This window comes from Lemur catta, chromosome 12 (assembly GCF_020740605.2).
Source record: "Lemur catta isolate mLemCat1 chromosome 12, mLemCat1.pri, whole genome shotgun sequence".
NCBI lineage: Eukaryota > Metazoa > Chordata > Mammalia > Primates > Lemuridae > Lemur > Lemur catta.
In genome coordinates this window covers 22,112,992-22,134,357 of record NC_059139.1, presented here as the reverse complement: position 1 = coordinate 22,134,357, position 21,366 = coordinate 22,112,992, and the positions used below count along the sequence as shown (strand labels likewise).

At 41.5% G+C, this 21,366-nt stretch overlaps 1 protein-coding gene across 3 annotated transcripts in view; it reads left to right on the top strand.

The window, feature by feature from the left end:
* Window positions 1–13,559, top strand: part of AGXT2 (alanine--glyoxylate aminotransferase 2) — a 41,165-nt gene extending 27,606 nt beyond the window's left edge. For 2 of the 3 annotated variants that reach the window (XM_045565947.1, XM_045565946.1), the window contains exons 13-14: window positions 1,630–1,728; window positions 5,698–7,160. In XM_045565947.1, the coding sequence (XP_045421903.1) occupies window positions 1,630–1,728; window positions 5,698–5,805 (207 nt within the window). In that variant the 3' untranslated portion in view covers window positions 5,806–7,160. Of the gene's footprint in view, window positions 1–1,629; window positions 1,729–5,697; window positions 7,161–13,471 lie in introns of those variants that run through there. The other variant, XM_045565948.1, reaches the window with a different exon arrangement.
* The last annotated feature ends 7,807 nt before the right edge of the window (window positions 13,560–21,366 follow it).

Here is a 21,366-nt window from a genome sequence, read left to right as displayed (position 1 = left end):
ATATATGTAACAGGGATGTTTGTAGCATTGTTTATAATCATGAAAAATTGGAAACAACCTAAGTGCCCAACCATAGGAAATTGAACAAATTACTGCAATGAAATACTATGTAAACTTAAGAAGACTAGGTCCAAATATACTGACATGGAATGATAGCCAAAATATACTGTAAATTACTAAAAGAAAATTGGAGAACATTATAAAATATGACTTACTTTTTAAAAACATGCATACAGATATATTTGCATGCATAGAAAAAATGTCCAGTTCACACCAAATTGTTGATGGGAGGTGTCCCTAGGAGGAGGATGGGGGAGGGGACATTTTCTGTTTTTATTTTATGCCCTGCTATATCATTTGAATTTTTTTCTGATAATCTTGCACTACTTTTGTAACTTTTTTAAATGCAGATTCACCAGCAAAAAGCAAAAACCAAAAAAGATAAACACAAAACTACATTATACACCCAACAAGAAGTCTAATTACCAACATGACCACTTCATTATCAAGCTGTTGGGACACAGGCCTCAGCAGGCTGCCCCATAGCTTTGCCTCATTAGAGTTTCTGACCCTGCTTTCCCTGAGGAATAAATACATAACGTTTAATTAGTCACAGCAGTCCAGGCCAGGCAGGGATAACTAGGCAAGAGAGCAAGAAGGGTGCTGGCCCAGGCCAAGGTTGCAATGAGGCCAAACAAACTCCACCTATCTGGAGCTGTCATGTTGGGGAAGGCCCCACCAACCCAACTTCCCCTCAGGAAACCTTTCCAGGAGGCCCTGGCCATTTCTGACCTCTGGTCCCTCAAATCATATTTAACTTCTTCACAGTTCTCTGTGTTTAGCCCTAAATTATTTGTCTTCCCTCTCCAATAGATGAAAACCTTGGGGCAAGCAAGCATGTGTGATGGCATCTGGGGGCCAGTGAGAAGATCCTAGTCTTTCCCCCTTCCAGGTCCTCTGTGATCCAGTAATCTGAAAGTTTGAACATTATTTGCCTTCTCTTAAAGCTTTAAGACAGACAACAGTGCAAACATCTCTGGGAGGTCCAGTCTTATTCTATTCTCGGACCCTGACACCTCATAAGAAAGGGAGGATTTGGGGAAAGCGTTGAGCCAGGGGTTGGTGGGGAGGAGGAAATGGGTGCCACAGCCCAGAGGGAGGTGGGCAGGAAGCAGTGAGGACAGTAATGCCACTGGGCACACTGGAGGGGGGGGCCCTTGTGCAACTTCTGAGCCATTTCCTGGACTTTGAAATGAGCTCTATTTACATGGGCAGAACAAAGAGAACAGTCAAGGAGAATTTCCACATAAATAAAACAGACTCCAAATTCAGTTATTGAGGAACCAAACTCCCAAGGTGCCTGTTAGCAAAACCAAGATTTACTGCCTATCTACATGAAACTTCATTTTATCTTTGGGGATTTGGGATGAATTAGAATAAAAACAAATATTTTTAATAACACCCTCCAAAACTCTAGTTCAGCAATTAACAGCTTTATTTAATTATGGCAGGGGGAAGGAGGAGAGATAAAAGAAGGGCATTCATTACTTGAGGGTTTTCCCCCCTTAGAAATAATGCCTTTAACCATTCAAACACCAAACAGAAAACATTTTAAAAATATATTTACAGGTGAGCCGCAAGCCTCTTCCCCGTGAAGAATTAAATCAAATCCATGAGGACTGCAAACGCCTGGGGCTCTTAGTTGGCAGAGGCGGCATCTTTTCTCAGGTAAGAAGGCTGATCCTTACTCATCCCTTTAGGCAAGCGTCTCCCCATGTCCCAGTGCTGGTCGCTTTTCTTCACGACTGCACTGGGGGGCGCAGCCGCACTTCCTCTCGGGCTGATGCTCAGGTATATTTTTAAAAGGGGGGGCAGTGGAGCCATCATACCACTAGGGGGCGCTGTGGTAAATGGTTTGCTTATCGCGACTCTGGGGAAGATACCGGGGCGCACACAAGTACAGCCGAAGCAGACGATTGACGGTTTGCATGATAACAGATTCGTAGCAGTCGTGCAGTAAATAACCTGCCTCGTGTATAATTAATCCTAAGCCCCGTTAAAGCAATCCTAGCCGCTCGCAGCTCAGCCCTGGGCTCTGACTTTGGGACCTTGCTAAGCCTCAGCGGCACCTACGGCAGGAGGCAACCTAACAGCGCTGTCAGGCGCCGGCGACGCCTGCCGGGAAGGTGGGGACCACCCGGGGCACGGTCTCCAACGCAGAACTCAAACTCAGCAGCTCCCGGCGTCCCTCACGCTCAGGCTGGGAGATGCGGAGACTGAACTCCCCGCTCCCTCCCTGGAAAAGCCGAGCCCGGCTCGCAGTCGGGACCCCGGCGTCGCTGGGAGCGCACGGGTCAGCCCCAGACCCCTCGCCCCGACAGGCCCCTCGCCAGGGACCGCCTGCAAGGCAGAGATTTAACAGTGGAGGTAACTTCTGCTCCTTCCTAATTTGTTCTTGTCCTTGACCATCTTTCCTTCCCGTTTTAAACGTTCCTCATTCCTCCCAGCTTCCTGGCTCCATTCCTGTTTTTCATGGTTTCAGCGAACACCTCATACTTCTCAGAGAAAATTGAAGCTATCAGGAAAGATCTCTATATGAACTCACCTGTCTTCCTGTCTATTGTTACCTCCTCTGTTAATCCCTTTGGCTGCTATAACAAAATACTATAGACTTGGTGGCTTATAAACAACAGAAATTTATTTCTCGAAGTTCTGGAAGCTGGGAAGTCCAAGATCAAGGCATCAGCAGAGTCAGGGTCTGGTGAGGGCCTGCGTCCTACACGGCCATCTTTCTGCTGTGACCTCACTTAGCAGAAGGGGCCAGAAAGCTCTCTGGGGCCTTCACTAATCTCCCCATGAACTCTGCCCTCATGACCTAAAAAAAGAGGTACTGAGAGGTTAGTTAAGCAGCAGAACCAGGATCCAAACTCAGGTGGTCTGATTTCTAAATCTGTCCTCTGAGGAGGATAAACCCAAGGGGACAAGACCAGAGGCAGGGAGGCTGGGTGGGGGCTGAGGATGCTGTTTGAACATGAGCAGTGGTAGTAGGGATAAAGGAGACCTTCTGAGGACAATCCTGGGAGTAAAATGCACAAAACCTGGATATGAAAAATGAGAATCAAGGATGAAACCCTGGTGTCTAACTTGGTTTAGGGAGCACAAGAATGAGTTCAGCTTTGTTTGAGCATGCGCCATTTGAGGTATTTATGAACATCTGGTTCTATCTATAGATGCTCCTTGACTTATGGGGTTACATACTGATAAGCCCATCCCAAGTTGGAAATATCCTAAGTCAAAAATGCACTTAATATCCCTAACCTACTGAACATTGTAGCTTAGCCAAGCCTATCTTAAATGTGCTCAGAACACTTAAGTTAGCCTATAGTTGGGCAAAATCTTTCAAGGAAATTATTTTTTACAATAAAGTGTTGACTATCTCATGTCATTTATTGAATATTGTATTGAAAGTGAAAAACAGAATGGCTGTATTGATACTCAACACACGGTTTCTACTGAATGTTCATTGCTTTCCTGCCATCGTAAGGTCAAAAAATCTTAAGTCAGAAACCATCTACACAAGTCTGTAGCTCAAAGGACAGGGCATAGGTGAACATCGATGTGGAGTTCATCAGCACATGAGGAAATCTCCTGGGAAGTCTCCTGTCTAGACGAGAATTGCAGTGAGGTGAGGATAGAAACTGGCATAACACCTACAGTCAAAGGGCAGGAGAAGAAAGGTGCCCAGGTGGAGACAGATGGGGCAGGCAGGTATTACTGGAGTAAGAAGACTGTGGAGTCATGGAAGCAAGAGAGTGGAGACATTCCTTCAGAGGAAGGGTCCTAAGTGTCAAGGGCAGCAGAGAAGGCTGGGAGGGATGAGGGTTGAAAGATGCCCAGTGGATTCTTCACTTAGCAGGCAACTTTTCTAGAGTGGTGTCAGATGCTGGGAGGGGCAGACACCAGACTGCCATGAGTTAAGATGTGAATAGGGGGAAGGCAGAGTGAGAAATAATGGCCAGTAAGCATCAACCAGTCTTTTTAGTAAGTGTGGCTACAAGTAGGAGGATAGGTAGCATTATATGGTAGCCAGAGGGAACCTGGGGATCGACACAGATTTGTGTTTGCTGTGGTTTGGACTGGGGTTATGAGAGCTTTACACCTGCTTGTTTAAAGGCTGAGGGGAAGTTGAAGAGAAGTTGACGATGCAAGAGAATGCAGGCATGTTTCCTGGCTTGAAGGTGATAGGAGTATCCAAGGTCAAGGGCAGGAGTGGACAGTTTAGGGTTGAACAGTAAAGACTCCATTCTTTGAACCTTCAGGAAAAGATATAAAAACGGATGTGAGAGCAAACAAGTTTATAGAAAGAGCTTTCCTGACAGCTTCAATTTTCTCTGAGAAGGATGAAGCATGATCATCTATGAAATACAGTGAGAGGCATAGGAGTTGAGCAAGGAAATTGAGAAGCATGATAAAGGTTTAGAATGAGAAAGGAAGCTAACAGAGGACAAGAAAAATTAAGGGGACCAGCAGAAGTTTAAGACCCTGAGTATCTAGTCATGTCAGCCAGCATAGCTGTGTGATTTTCTCTAATACTTCTCAGCCACCTGGATTGGAGCAAAGTGGTTCAATTCTAGTGGACTTGGCCATGTGAGTGCAACAGCAGAAAGGTGGATGCAATAAAAATGAGGGGGTGGATAAGAAACTAGTTCAGTTAACTATATGCTCCAAGCTGGGGAGGAAAAGAAGGGAGAGATCTGAGTCAGACAATAGACCTGAAGACAATGGTGGGATGAAGAAATTAAAGTATTCATGAAAAAGGTGGATGTGGTGGGAATTGGAGATTGGGATCCCCATGGTAAAGAAGAGTGTCTTGGTCTGCTTGTGTTGCTATAAAGGAATACCTGAGTCTGGGTAATTATAAAGAAAAGTGGTTTACTTGACTCACAGTTCTGCAGCCTATACAAGAATCATGGCACTGGCACCTGCTTCTGGTGAGGGCTTCAGGCTGCTTCTACTTATGGTGGAAAGAAAAGCGGAGCTGACGTGTGCGGAAGTTACATGGCAAGAAAGTGGAAGCAAGAAAGGGGGGGTAGTTCCCAGGGTCTTTTTAATGCCCAGCTCTTGTGAGAACTAACAGAGTGAGAATTCACTCACTACCACAAGGACTGCACTAAGCCATTTATGAGGGATCTGCTCCCACAACCCAAACACCTCTAATTAGGCCCCACCTCCAACACTGGGGTTCAAATTTCAACATGAGGTTTGGAAAGTCAAATATACAAACTAGAGCAAGGAGGCTCATGATGTTGGCTGTAAGTATTAATGGATGACTTATGGCAATCAGGAAAGTGAGAGGCGAGTTTGTTGGGTTGCACACATGGACATGGAGGTCACCCTTGGTGATGGCAGAAACGGAGTGTAAAGAGGGCCTGTGACTTCAGTGAAGGCAGTAAAAGGACGAGGAGGTAAACAGATGATGGAAAGGAAAGGGACAGAGCCAGATGGCACAAGGACTTGTCTGGAGATTGGAGGATGAATGGCCTGGAAACAGCACTGGGAAGGGAGGAAGAGCCAATCCAATGAGAGGAATATAAGAAATGTCATAAAACAAGGTTCAGGATTCTTAGTGTAGTGTATTTCCTCAAAGTCATTTGATTCTCTGATGATTCATTGCTCTATTTTCCTTTGTCTCCTCAGACATTTCGCATTGCTCCCCCAATGTGTATCACTAAACCAGAAGTTGACTTTGCAGTGGAAGTATTTCGTTCTGCCTTAATCCAACACGTGGAAAGAAGAGCTAAGTAAAATTTTTAGAAATAAAAAAGCACAAGCCTCAAAAACTTACCACTTGTGTTCAATGGTGAATTCAAGGATTTCAGCACTGGTATTTAGAGGATACCTACAGCTCTCCACAGTAATTCTGAAAGAAATGGTTGACTGCCTACCAGCCATATTTGTTAACAGAGCCCCTATTATCTTGAGAACTTCATCCTTCAGGGAAAAGATCTCTATGCCTAGCTCGGAGACTAAATCCTATTTAGTTTAGATTAGTTATGGTAATCTCATTCCCCCTGTCAGTGATTGGCTGAGCATGATTGTTGGAATATAGAATTAAGAGACATGGAAAGTTTCAGGAGTTTTGCAGGGCTTTGCCTTGAAGGAATCTGTGAGTGTGTTAGTTCACAGACCGGAGCTGCTTAGCAAAAAGGGGGAGCATATCACTGATCAGAGGCACCGGCAAGGCAACACTTGTCTCGAGACCTGCAGGCCAGTGCCTGAAGCTTGTGCAAGGCAGAGCATGGGTCACAGGTTAAGGACTGATCAAAGAATGCCAGCCCAGCAGACACCTGCAGCTAAAACAAATTAACCTCAAGGACAGTTCCTGCTTCACTCCTGACCACATGTCTCAGTTAATGAGAAACTAGATAAATATACAGTCTCTATATTTCACTTTTACCTTTTCTGCTACTTGGCAATTTTATCTTTAACTTGTGTACTCAGCTAAGTCTATTCTTAATTTAGGGCTTAAGAAGTTTATCTTAGAAAAATTTTGTAACTGCTTGTTCATGTAGATAGAATTAATTAAGGGATCGCTAGAACACTTTCTGGAGCCTTGAAACCTAAACAAATGATCTGTACACATAATTACTGTACCAATAAATACTGATGCAGGATTTCACTCAGGGCTTCCTGGCTCACAGGAATGCTGGAGGACCCCTGACTCCCCCATCACTTTAAACTACACTTTGTCTCTGTTTCTTTTATTTCCAAATCTCTTGCGACGATCCTGCCTGGGACCTGTTTTGCTGGGAGAGTAGCTAACTCCCAGCACATGATCTTGTGACATATTTTTGTCTAGTGAATCCTGAAGGAAAATGTTTTGGTGGAAGTGCCCTCAGGGAAAGGTTTCTTCACCCTTTACTCTTCAGCTCAGAAAGAGATGTCTTCTTCATGCACTGAAAACATATGTCATGATCAGATTCCTGGAACCATGTCAGCCATCTTGGCATCATGAGAACAAAGCCTCTTTGCTGAGGTTGGAAGATGGATGGAAGTTGAGTGCTTAGTGATATTAATGAACCACTGACTTAAGCAATCCCGGAGCCACTCTACCTTGGGTCTTCTTATTATATGCATAATAAATTCATTGTGTTGCATAAGCCTTTTGGTTTTCCCTTATTACAGCCAAAAGCATCCTGAGAAATGGCATAGAAAATATTCCAAAGAGACAACTGCACCCCTCTCCTTTAACTCCCTTAAAATGTCTATCAGAGTCTTCTTTTCTTCTCCATTTTCACTGCTGTCACCCTATCCTGATCTAAACCCTTACTCCTTTTGCAATAGACTCCAAGACCAGAATTTCCCAAACTGTAGTCATTAGAAAACACATTTATAGATGTGTACCACTGGTCTTAGAATTGAAAATATTTCTCCTTAATTTGATTTTTTACTTAGTTGTATTTAAGAGTAAACTTTCTGTAATTACAATAAATGGGAAATCAGTACTACTTGTCATAAGTAGAAAGAAACTATAAAAACAGAGTGAGCACAAAGCAAGGTGATCCAGTTCTGGGGCAATACCAGTTTTTTTGCAAATGTTCCCAGCCTGAGACCTGTTCTTTCTTTGTTCAAAAAGGAGATTACAGAGTACCTGAGGGGTGTTAAAAATACACTGGCAAACTGCAGATTTTTCTCCTAAACACAAGCAGAATAGAATCTGGAGAACTGAAAGGGAAATAACATTCCTAGCATGCTGGGCATGCTTAGCTAGTATGTTCAACTTGTTTCTTCACTACAAGTCAGAGAATTTGCTACACTTAAAGCAAAGACACGTGTGCTGGGAGGATGCAAGGCAGCTTCCATCTCAGCACTCAATCCTGTGATTGGGTGTGTATTTAAAGCTGTGTCCCAGATTGAAGCCATGTCCTAATTGTCTACCCCACTGAGAGGTGTCTGTTGCACTAACACATCCTCCACCTTGCTGCCAGATTTGTTTCCATCGGGCATTGACTTTAACATAGCATTCCCTAGCACAAAACCTTCCATTAGCTCCTCGTTGTACCCTGGACAAGATGGGAACCCTTTAACAAGGAGTTCAATGCCCTCTGGTATCCAATATCCAAATACAGCAAGCACTTCAGAAATGTTCTGTTTTGGCACAGTGGAAAAATCATCATATTAAAAGTTAAATGACCTTAAACCTGACCTCAGTTCTTCCGCTTACTTGCTATAAATGAACTTGGGCAAGGCTTTTCACTTTTTTTTTAACCTCACTTTGCTCCTAGGAGTATCAATACTTGCCCTTCCTACCTTCTAAAGTTGTCTGGGGAACCAAGTGAGCCAATGGATGTAAAAGTGCTTTGCAAACTAATGACTTAGACAGATAAAAGTTTTTCCCCTTTAAGCTACATTTCTCTTCTTTCCTTCATGGCAAAATCTTTTCCAAGAGCAGTTTTTGAGCTCCATTTATACCTCCTTGCCTCCCATCCAAGCCCCAACCACTAGGATCCCATTCCTGCCTCTCCTTCCTTGGAAACTGCCTTCTCAAAAGGCCACTGGTGACTTCTTTATGAATAAAACTTAATGTTTCCTTTAAATGGTCTTCCTAAAAAACTGCTACTTCTTCAATAATATCCTTCTTGTGTTCTGTGGTGTGGTCCTTCTATCTCAGATGGCACTTTCTCAGTCTCTTTCCTGGCAACTCCTCAACTACAAGGTTCTATCCTGGGCTGTCTCTTCTTCCATGCTATACACTCCCCATAGGCAAGCTTATCCATGTCTTAAATCTCACCTATCTTGACTGCTGATGACTTCCAAATATTTATTTTCAGTCCCAACCTTTTTTCTGAACTCCGATCCCCAAATTCTAGCTCTCTGGACACTTTCATTTGGATGTCACAAGAACACTTCAAATTCAACAAATTTAACACAAATCCTACTAAATCTCTCCCCTCTAGTGAATCCCTTCCTCATTAATGGTACCCTTTTTATCTCAGGCTCACAATTCAGTCATTTTTTTCCTCCAAGTGACAAATATCCTTCTGCCCTTTGCATGACTAAGTCTCATGAATACTTTCTCTAACATAATTTTTCGAGTATGGCCCATTTATACCAAGACTGCCTTAATTTGGGCCCCCGTCTCTCCTACAGCACTTAAACTCCTCTTAACTGGCATCCTGAGCTCCTTCCCAATTCATTCTCTACACTAATGCAAAAGTCACTAACTTAAAAAATAAGATGTGATCATGTCTCTTGTCTCTTGAAGACTTGGGGAGCTCCCCACTGCCTGTGGAACAAAGTCCAAACTCCAACTCTAATGGCATCCCGGAGCCTTCAGGATTTGTCCCCAAACCACCTTTTTGAGCTTTATTTCCACCATTCTTTCCATGTCATGAACTTGGTTCTTTGCTTTTTATTCACTCTGCCTGGAATGCTCCTCCTCTCTTCTTTGCCAGTGGAAATCATGTAGTGAGGGAGATTGAACAAGCAAGGCAACACTTAATTCTTCAAAGCCTCCCCATTTCCAACACTCCTTTTCTGCTAAGATAAAGGAAAAGGGAAGAATACTGAAAATAAAGTTTATGACAACCATTTAGGCATTTAGGGATATATAGAGCGCAAACAATAAAACTCAGATTTAAAATCAAGAACAACAAAAACAACAACAAAACCTCTTTTCATGCTGAGGCCATGGTCCCTGCTAGTGCTAGGACATCCTCTCCAGGAAGGAGGGCGCTGAGGGATTTAGCTGTTCAGATAAATTCATACAACATATTCCTTGTGGCTCCTGGGTTCTACAGGATCTTGTAATACCTATACGATCGGGCATTTCAGCAATGAAATTCCAAAAGATAGACAGGTTTTGGTTTCATTTCTTGACTATGAAGGCTGCATGGCTCTACCCAAGTTCCGCTGATCAGGATAAACTGCAAGTCTTTCTAGAAGAAAATTTGGGGATCGAAGGTGAGCAAGTTGTCAGAGGCATGGGAGCATGAAGGGCAAAAATTGTGGCCTCAGGACACACATAAGCCGTTCCTTTCTTTCACTGGCTCATAAGCATGATGGATTTCTCCTCCTTTCCATTTGGAGTCGTGGGCAGGGGTTTAGCACCCCCATTTTTCTCCCTTCCATTTTCTGCTCTGCCCACAGGAGGTGGGATGGAAGCCAGCTTACATAAGGCAAGGAGCCCGTGTTCTTGCCAAACTCTTTTTCATTCCCTTCTTGTTAAAACTGTCTAAAGTGAAGATAATAAACACTCAGCTCAAGTAAACTTTTTTCACACAAGGAACATATTGACAGTTAATCATGTGATTTGAATATAGCATTAAATGTTGGCAACTATTTTTTTTTTTTTTTTTGAGACAGAGTCTCGCTCTGTTGCCTGGGCTAGAGTGAGTGCCGTGGCATCAGCCTAGCTCACAGCAACCTCAAACTCCTGGGCTTAAGCGATCCTACTGCCTCAGCCTCCCAAGTAGCTGGGACTACAGGCATGTGCCACCATGCCCGGCTAATTTTTTCTATATATATATTTTAGTTGGCCAGATAATTTCTTTCTATTTTTAGTAGAGACGGGGTCTTGCCCTTGCTGAGGCTGGTCTCGAACTCCTGATCTCAAGCAATCGACCCGCCTCGGCCTCCCAGAGTGCTAGGATTACAGGCGTGAGCCACCGCGCCCGGCCTTGTTGGCAACTATTTAAAAACATTTGAAATGTCAATCTACTCAGGAGGGAGTAATTTAAAAAAAAACAACCACCATCACATCAAGCTTTGGTTATACCATTAGCAATAATCATTATTGTAACATAACACCTATAAATTAGTAATACAGTAACAAACTACACTCCTATGTGTATCGTAAAACTCCAACTTGTATGTCAGTGTAGCTTTTAGCTTTCTAGTAATTCCAATTGATCTCAAAAGGTATCGCTAAGCAATGAGAGGACTTAATTCTTCCACCTTTAAGTCCCACTTAAATCTTACCTTTCCTGTAAGGAACATCAAAGGAGGTTCACTTCCAGTTGAGGCACAGTCAGTAAAATGGCACAGCTTTGACCCATTAAAATGGGTAGAATCAACACTCCAAAGTATCTTAACAGAAACCAAAGGTCCACTGAACTTGGTAAAAGTGAAGTCACAGAAAGTAAAGCTTAATTATACCAATTCCTTTCAGTTCAGTGGAGATAAAGCAGGTAAAACCTGAATGTGATTGGTGGCAGATGCAGGGGAGTGTTCGGTAGCTCTGAGGGCATTGCAACAGTAACCCCTGCTCGGGAGGGACATGAGGACAGCAGCTAGTGAAAACATGATTTTTTTTTTTGAGATAGGACCTCACTCTGTTGCCCCACTAGAGTGCAGTGGCATTATCATAGCTCACTGCACCTCCAACTCCTGGGCTCAAGCAATCCTCCTGCCTCAGCCTCCCGAGTAGCTGGGACCGCAGGTGCCCACCACCACACCCAGCTAATTTTTCTATTGTAGAGATGGGGTCTCACTCTTGCTCAGGCTGGTCTTGAACTCCTGGCCTCAAGTGATCCTCCCACCTCAGGCTCCGAAAGTGCTAGGATGATAAACATGAGCCACCGCACCTGGCCAAACACAAACTTAATTGTGGGGAACAACACAATGCAGGAGTCTGCACAAGCTCTCTGTTCGATTTGTTTGGGGCAAATTAACCTTTATGAGCTGAAGCTTCCTCCTATCCAAAAAGAGGATAGCATAACCCCATGGAACCCTTGGGAGGATTTAAAAAAGAAAATACATTGGCAGCCGTTCTATTAATATTAATTCTGTTCATAGGATTCCTTGCCTTTTAACCCAGAGCTTCCTTAGTGGGTGCTTGGCTCTCACCATCTTGGGCTAATGTTTATTCTTGTGTATGCATCTTAGCTCCTTACCTGGACTCTAAACTACTGGCAGGGTGACCTTGTCTTATCCTCATCTACTTAGTGCCTAACACAGTGCTCCTCACAGAAAGGCGAAAACTAACTCCTAATGGTGCTGTGTGCATTTTACCCATAGATGTTACAGCAGTATAAGGCAGCAATTAGCCCATCTGAAATAAAGGATTAGCATCTGATAAGGCTTTGTTTGGGGTGTGTGTGTGTGTGTGTGTGTGTGTGTGTGTGTGTGTGTGTGTGTATGATGTGTCACTTAATGATAGGGATACTTTCTGAGAAATGTGTTAGGCAATTTCTATGTTGTGGGAACAACATGGAGTGTACTTACACAAACCTAGATGGGATAGCCTGCTACACACCTAGGCAATAGGCTATATGGCATGGCCTACTGCTTATCATGAGTGGAGCTTGCAGGACTGGAAGTTGCTCTGGGTGAGTCAGTGAGTGGTGAGTGAATGTGAAGACCTAGGACATTACTGTATACTACTGTAGACTTTAAAAACACTACACACTTAGAATATATTAATGTTTTTAAATAGCTTTCTTTCTTCAATAAATTAAGCTTAGCTTACTGTAAATTTTTTATTTTATAAACTTTTTAATTTAACTTTTTGTCTCTTTTTTGATAACACTTAGCTTAAAACAAACACATTGTACAGCTGTACAAAAGTATTTTCTTTCTTTATATCATTTTATGAACTTTTTCAATTTTTGAATTAAAATTTTTTGTTTTTTACTTTTTAAACTTTTCTGTTCAAAATTAAGACACAAACACACACATTAGACTAGGCTTACACAGGGTCAGGATCATCACTATCACCGTCTTCCACCTCCACATCTGGTCCCAGTAGACAGTCTTCAGGGGCAATAGCATGCATGGAGCTGTTATCTCCTATGATAACCATGCCCTCTTCTGGAATATATACAAGTAGAAAAAAAATACACTCTAAAATAAAAGTATAGTATAGGCAGTCCCCTGGTTACAGATGAGATACATTCCTAAGAATGTCTTTAGGTCAGACTTGTGTGTAACTCAGATCCCTGATGAACAGCACATATATGGTGGTAATAATGATAATAATAATAACAATACTATAAAGGCTCAAATGTGATAATAATAATAATGTAGAATACTATAATAAAAATACCCCTGTACTGTAACCATAAGTTACAGAAATTATCATACTCTTTCTTTTAATTCAAACAAACAGAACCTAAAAACAAACTCATACAAAAAGTTTAGATAGGAGATAAACTTCAAAAAAGAATATTAAAGGTTAATACTCACCTAATGTTATATCAACTCTAGCTAATAGGAATGTTTTTATCTTCTAACCAAATCTATAACTTTCCATTTCAATAATCCACTAAGCTGCTTAGTAACAATTGATACTTTCATTGGATCACTACCTGCCACATGTTCCGTTATTCTCACTTTATCCTTTATAATTGTTCTGATAGCTGGGCGACTGAAGCCCGATGCTTTCCCAGTGAATGATGGCAGTCTGGCCTTTCTCCAAACATACTTATTTCTACTTTCATTTTCATTGTAATCACCTTACTCTTTGTGGCAGGCTCACCTGGACTTGCAGTGGACTTTCACTTCGGAGGCGTAGTCACAAGGGTAAACACAGACTCACAAAATGGAATTAGAAAATTAAGAGGAAAGTGATGCTGGGCGTTAAGTGACTGTAAACAGCGCGACCAGCCAAGAGTCTAAAGATGCTGCTAAAGATGCTGCGCCAGGGACCTGCTTACACCACGAGGGTTTGTTTACACGTGTGGAAGAAACTGGTTCCCAAATTATTGATTTAATTATATAATTATAAAGTGTCCTCATGGGGACCCTTAGAAGCCCATTTGTAAGTACGGAATGCCGTAAGTCGAGTCGTCCATAACGCAGGGACTGTCTGTATAGTAAATATATAAACCAATAACGTAGACATTTATTATCATTATCAAGTATTAGGAGCTATACATAACCGTATGTGCTATACTTTCATAGGACTGGCAGAGCAGTAGGTTTGTTTACACCAGCGTCCCCACAATGGCCACGATGCCAGTAAGCATTATAATCTTCTGGGACCACTGTAGTATATGTGATCTGTCATTGACTGAAACATCTCATTACATGGTGCATGTCTGTATTTAGAAATATATACAATATTTATTTAGAAATATATCTATTTAGAAACATGTATAATATATAATTTAAAACATATATAACATATAGTCAGAAATATGTATTTAGACATGTACAATACATATTTAGAATTTTAGGTAATTAAGTGCCAAATACTGCTTTAGAAAGAAAAAGACGCCACTCTTAGATGAATTGTGAGAAGTCCACAATAATTGCAAGAGGACTCTAGAGGCTTCCCAGAAATCTCTTATTCATTCTCCAAAGGGGCGTTGCAAATCTTTGCACTCTCCTCAGACTCTCAATTCACATCACTGCCTTTCTTGCTCTCAATAAATGACTTTGAATTTATCAGAAAAGCATTGCCAGTATCCAGCAAGAATTCTGATTAGCTCACTGTCTTCTTAAAACCCTCTACTGCCTTCTTACTGTCTGCCCCTTGCTGCCCCAGCCGGTGCCTCCCTGCCTTTTCTGGGCTGTCCGCCACCCCACCCCAGCTTGCGTTCTCCCCGCACCACCCCCCCTTCACTAGCTGAGGCTTCCTTCCTCCTCCACAGAGCCTATAATTCACGGTCTTGGTCAGGCCATTATTCATGGTCAGGCCATTATTCACGTAAGCCTTTGCCTGTCCCGTATATTCTTTAGGATTTTGCTGCACAAATTGTTCATTCTCTATTGGATTTTCAACTGCTACCTTCCTCTGGGTTCTTCCTCTCAGCCTATAAACATGCTTGTCTTTCCCATTTAAAACAAAACTATCTTCAAACATATCCTCTTCCTAAAAGTGATGCTGCTGGGAAGACGTGGGGGCTCAATGCCACGCTCTCTGTACTCTGCAGCTGGCTCCTGCAACCTATTCTTGCAAAAGTGACCAATAACTCCCTAACGGCCAAATTCAACAGAAAAGAGTCAGCTCCAAACCAACTTGGCATCTCTGTGGCCATTGAGACTGTGGGTCACGCTCCTCTAGAAATTCTCTCCCTCTCTACTTTTTTCAGGTGGCTCTATAGTCTTCCATTCTCATAGGACCTCTCAGGTCCTGTCCATTCTCATGCATCAGCTTTTGTTTAGTTTGCTCCCCAGTGCCGGTGTGCCCCAGGGATTGTACCTTGATCTCTCTTTTTCCCCCTCTCTGCACACTCTGTCTGGGCAATTTCGTCTGTTATTTATGATGGTTTCACCATCCAGATGCCAAAGTCTCCAAACACGTCTCCAGGGCCACCTCCCCCTGAGCTTACAGATTCACACTGTCACCTGCAGACTGCTTGGCCATTTTCCCCTGGGCCCCTACTGCACTCTCTCCCTCCTCTATAAAGGGCATATGCACTCCTGGCCACACATGTGGATTGACCCGCGGCTCTCTTGCTGTAAGCGCCTGGTACCAGTTAACGGCCCCCGCCCCCCCTGCCCCCCGTCCCCAAGCCAGCCTTAACCAAACTTCTGATTCCAGCTCACCTCCCTGACATCCTTCCTGCTGCCCCGTTTCCCAGCTGACCACAGCCTCCCTCCTCTAACTGCCCCAGTCTGGCTGTCAGGGCTGGTTAGGAATTTCACTGCTGGCCCTTGGCACATTTTGGACCTTCTTTGCCCCACTCATTGCTGTTTCCTTCCTTGTCACGTTGCCCAGACTGACAGTCAGCACCTCATCCTCCCATGAGCGTGCTAAGCACTGGGCTGTTCTGTTACCTAACTCTTCCTCTGCTCTAGCGAAAAGCCCCAACTCGCAGGCATCACTGATTGCTACTTGAAGCAAATTTTTTAAAAAGCAAGGAAGTAGGAGGAAAGTGGAAATTATGCCAAAAGTAAAATATTTTTAAACATTTTTTTTTCCTTCCTAAGATGGCACTGGGGACGAGAAACATCAGTATAGTGAAGGAACTCCAGTAGGAGTGTTAATAATCACTGTCCCAGCTGAGGTGGTCTCCAGCTATTAATATTAATAGTTCCATTCTATTAATGGAACCTGGACCTGCTCCATGCTCCTTGGGTTGTCCTGGGCCAGTTCCACCAACGTGGCCAGGAGTGCCCTCTTTATCCTTGACAACATCCCTGGAGTCAACTCCTAGACCCTAGAAGCCAACTCCAGTAAACCCCTTTTTCTTTCTTTTACCAATATCCTACCCTCCATCGGCTTTGTAGCAGTGAGCTTCCTCCCTAACCAGGAGCAATGCCTCCTTCTCCCTCCCTGCCTCTTCTCATATTTCTCCAAGTGGAATCTTTACACCCAAAATCAACCCCTCCCTGTCTTCCCTAACCCTTCTAATGCAGGGGTGTCCCAATGAAGGGAGGAAAGCCCCCTGAACTTGCCAAGTGAGTTCTTGGCTTTGCACAGGAATGAATTCCAGAGCTAGCCAACTAGCTATGGGAAGGTTTTATTGAGACAATAGACCCTACTCCACAGACAAAGTAGGGGTCCTCTCCTGAACAGGAGGGGGACCCCTTATGGGGCAACAGTAATGTTTTTAAATGTTCAAAACCCCATACATGACCAGCATTGTCTTGAGGCCAAGCCATAAATGTTAATCATAAACTGCTGTCACAGAAAGGTAAGTATATAAACAGTTTGTAAGGCTTCCAGCTTAGTAATTCATCCATCCTCTGGTGGTCCTGGGCAGGTGACTTGCTGGCAACCTCCTAGCTCAGGGTGGTTAGCGGGTGGTGTAGGCCAAAATGGCTGCACTCAGGCTCTTTCGACCTTCCTTTTCTTCCTTATCCCTACATTACTTCCAGAGGGATTGTGGGGAGAGGAGGTGGTGGGTTTTGGTAGAAAGAAGAGGATGTATTTTCATTCAATCCTTTTAGTGCAGCGAAGAAAGAGAAGATGACAATTTAGTTTTTGTGTTGAAAGTTTGAAGATTCAGAGTTTGCTACTCTTAAAAATATCTTTCAGAAATACATGCTGTCTATGTGCACAATTTTAAAAGAGTATATTTGAAAAAGAAGAACAAAGTTGGGGGGCTCACACTCCTGATTTCAAAACTTACTACAAAGCTATAGTAATCAACACCATAGCTTTGGCACTGGCATAAGGACAGACATATAGACCAACAGAGTAGAATAGAAAACCCAGAAATAAATCCTCACAGATATGGCTGATTTTTGACAAGGATGCCAAGACAATTCAGTGGGGAAAACGACAGTTTTTTCCAACAAATAGTGCTGGTAAAACTGGATATCCACATGCAAAAAAGAAAAAAAGTGAAGTTGGACCCTTCCCTTACAATATTTATAAAAATTAACCTAAAATGGATTAAAGACTTAAACAAAAGAACTAAAACTATTACTCTTAGAAGAAAATGTAGGTGAAAATCTTCATGATACTGGATTTGGTGAGTATTCCTTGGATATAACACCATATGCACAGGCAACAAAAGAAAAATAGATAAATTGGTCCTATTCAAAATTTAACATTTTTGTGCATCAAAGGACACTATCAAGAGAGTGAAAAGACAGCCATATAATGAAGAAAAATATTTGCAAATCATATATTTGAGATTAATATCCAGAATATATAAAGAACTCCAACAACTCAACATCAACAACAAAAACCTTTTGAAAATGGACAAAGAGCTCAATAGACATAAAGAAGATATGCAAATGACTAGTAATCACATGAAAAGATGCTCAACATCACTAGTCATGGGGAAATGCAAATCAAAACCACAATGAGATACCACTTCATACCCATTGGGATGGCTGTTACCACAAAACAGAAAATAACAAATGTTGGTGAAATGTGGAGAAATTGGAACCGTTGTGCATTGCTGGTAGTAATGTTTTCCACTGTGAAAACAGCACTGTGGTTCCTCAAAAAGTTAAACATAGAATTACCACATGGTCCAGCAATTCTACCTCTGAGTATATATACAAACAATTTGAAAGAAGGAACTCAAATAGGTATTTGTACACCCATGTTCATAGCAACATAATTCACAATAGTCAAAAGGTGGAAACAAACCAAATGTTGACCAATAGAAGAATGGATAAACAAAATGTGTATGTACATATGGTGGAACATTACCTACATTTAAAAAGGAAGGAAATGCTGACACATGCTACAACATGAATGAACCTTGAAAAAATTATGTTAGGTCAAAGAAGTCAGTCACAAAGAACTACATAATGTATGATTCTATCTCAAGGAAATGTCCAGGATAGACAGAACTATAGAGACAAAAAGCATGTTAGTGGTTGCCGACGACTGGGGAAGATGAGAGTGTTATGAGGTGATGGTTCAGGGATGCAGCATTTCTTTTTGGGCAGATGAAAGTGCTCTAAAATTGACTGTGGTGATAGATGCACAACTCTGTGAATGTACTGAAAGCCAATGAATTCTATACTTTGGGTGAAGTGTACGTATGTGAATTATATATCTCAATAAAACTGTTCTAAAAAAAAAAGAAAAACAGCAAAGCCTTTTGTTAGAAACCTGAGTAGCTGGGACTATAGACGCGCAGCAGGACATTCAGCTAATTTTTCTATTTCTAGTAGAGATGAGGTCTTGCTCTTGCTCAGGATGATCTCATAGATAATCTTATAGATTCTCATTTAAAATTTTGTTTTTCATATTTAAGTCTTCAATCCATCTGGTTTATTTTTGGGGAAGCGTCTAAAGTACATATTATGGTTTCACCATAAAGATAGCTTCTTAAAATCTGTCAAAAATCAAGTTCCCATATAAGATTTGGGCCTGTTTCTGGACTCTTTATTCTCATCAGGGATCTTCTGACCAACCTATACTGGCACCAATCACACAATGATTTTCATAGCTTTATTATATCCTTTCATATTAATAGGATAAGTCCATGCCTCTCCCTCTTGCTCTTTCTCAGAATTATCTTCCTGCTTCTTAAGAGTAATCTTTTTTCCACCATGTAACACATTTTGGGGTATAACAGAAAGGACTATTGAGTTGGGAGTCCAGGAACCTGCCCTGTTCGTACAGCAGCAGCCCCTAGCCACCTGTGGCTGTGAGGCTCGTATCTCCCTGAGCTCAGCTTCCTCATCCATGAAACAAGAAATCTGACAATCATCTCTATTCTCCCTCAACAACCACAAGAGCCTGTAATTTTAGTATAAAGACATTATATAAACTTAACGAATAAGTAATGGGCTAATCGTATTGAGTAGAGATACTTCAGCATTACAGATTATAGGGAACTGAACTTGCACCAAATAGAAATATAAGGGTTAAAAGGTCCTATGTGTTAACATTATTTTATGTTGAAGGTTAGGCTAGAATCAGCACAACACAGAACATGTGCAGGGTTTTGGGGTGCTCTAAAATGAAACTATAGCTTATAACAAGAATTTTATTTCCTGTATGAGTTAAATAACAACTTCAGGGATAATCTTCTAAAAATAGTAGTTTCCAACTGGAAATTCTGCAGGGGAGGATTTAGAGAATATAAAAACTTCTGATAAAATCCTTCTATAAGTCTTGTCATGATACCGAAATACCAATATTGCCTCACCGGCAATCACTAGGACATAAACTCTGATGTACATGATCTTCCACTAATTCATTCACAGTTCTGCTGCTTCTCCTTTGTGACCAAAGCCAGGAATCAGCAAAATGCTAGGCTGAGGCTAAGGATACTGCTCCTATTTTGAAACAGGGAAAGTCTAAAGGGGCTTTTCAGGGGACCCCTCAGCTTTGGCACCACTGAGTGAATTACGGGGGGAAAAAGGGGGTTTCCCCAACCCTCTCCCCACCCCCAGCCCTCATTCTATATAATCTCCACATCTGAGCTAACTTCAATCAAGACAGGTAGCTACCACCTGACTTTTAACAATATATATTTTAGAATATTGTTTTGCCTCAAATGAAATTAAATGTCTGCAATTCCCCCAAAATGATATTTTACCCTTCGCATAATGTATGTTCCTGTTTTCCTCTTCAGAAGATTTAGGAAGCAAATTTCTATAAAACTTAATGCACATTTAATTCAACATGTATACTTCTATCTGCACATATTTAACTGAAAAAAAGAGTTCACTCATTTAAACTCAACAATATTTTGTATAAAGCTTTTGTGTTCAAAGAGTGCCTTCATATATACTATTTTGACTTGCATAATGGTTCTGTATGGTAAATGGAGACAAAATTATGCTAAGAACTATGTTAAGAGATAAGGAAAATGAAGTTCTGAGAAGTTAAGATCATTTCTCAGTATCACACAGGATTAGACGTGAGACCTGACTTCCAATCACAACTGATGAAGATCTCTTGAAAATTATGGTTGATTTTTGTCAATCTGAAAAAGAGTGACAAGTAACTCCAATCAGTGCTCATATGAGGCAGAAACAAATGAAATACCTGCATGGTCAGTGGAAGGGAAAGCAAAGAAGGCCTGAAGGACATTTGTAGGACATTCTCTACCCTTCAGATGACTTCATATTTTTTTACTATATAAATAACGTGACAATTAGGCCTTCTGTTCATTAATATTCCTATTCATAATTACGGCCAACTCATCTAGGACAGATTAGAGGAAGGTGGAGTGTTCAGATGAAGCCTGAGAAGAAGAAATCAGAATATACAAAACTGGCTAGTATTCCCCTTGCAGGGATCACGAAGTGATTATTGGAATTATAAGGAATTAGTGATAGAAGTTAGCAAGAAATAAAAAGGTATGAAGGTAAAGAAAATATACATATCTTTAAATGGAAAAGAAAAAAAATTAAGGTTCAAATGCATGTTTTTTAAGTCAACAACACAGAATGAACTAGATTATCAATACTATCTATGAGGTTATCCGGAAAGAACTTGCCATTAGGGACTCTACATAGAGCTTACACATAACCAAAGATTCACTCATTTGACGATTCTAGGATATAAGCAGTAACTTCACTGAACTGAAAGTATACATTTCAAGCTAGTGAGTTTAAGACATTACTTGCCATGTGAGTTGTATTTAACTCACACTAGTTTGGAGCCCAGGGCCTCGTGAAGCATATGTAACTCACATGTCTCTTCACCTTGGGAGCCACTTAAACTATTTCTCAAGTTACATACAACTCACACACAGAAAACAATAAAAACTAACAAATTTTTCATTAAATTAGAAATGATCATTTTGTTTTTGAAGTTTTTATTCTATTTTCGTAATAAAACACCATGGCTTCAAGGAAAAAACTTTTTTTTCCTAGTGTGGCAGTCAATATGTTAAAGTAACTTTTAAGACCAATTAAAAGAACTGCTTATTTAATTCATCCTAAAAATTGATTCATCATGATCAATGTACTTGGTTATACTCAGTTATAAAGATTCTCCATATTTCTTTTGATTTAATATTCATCATTGCTACAGAATAGATGGTGTAAGTA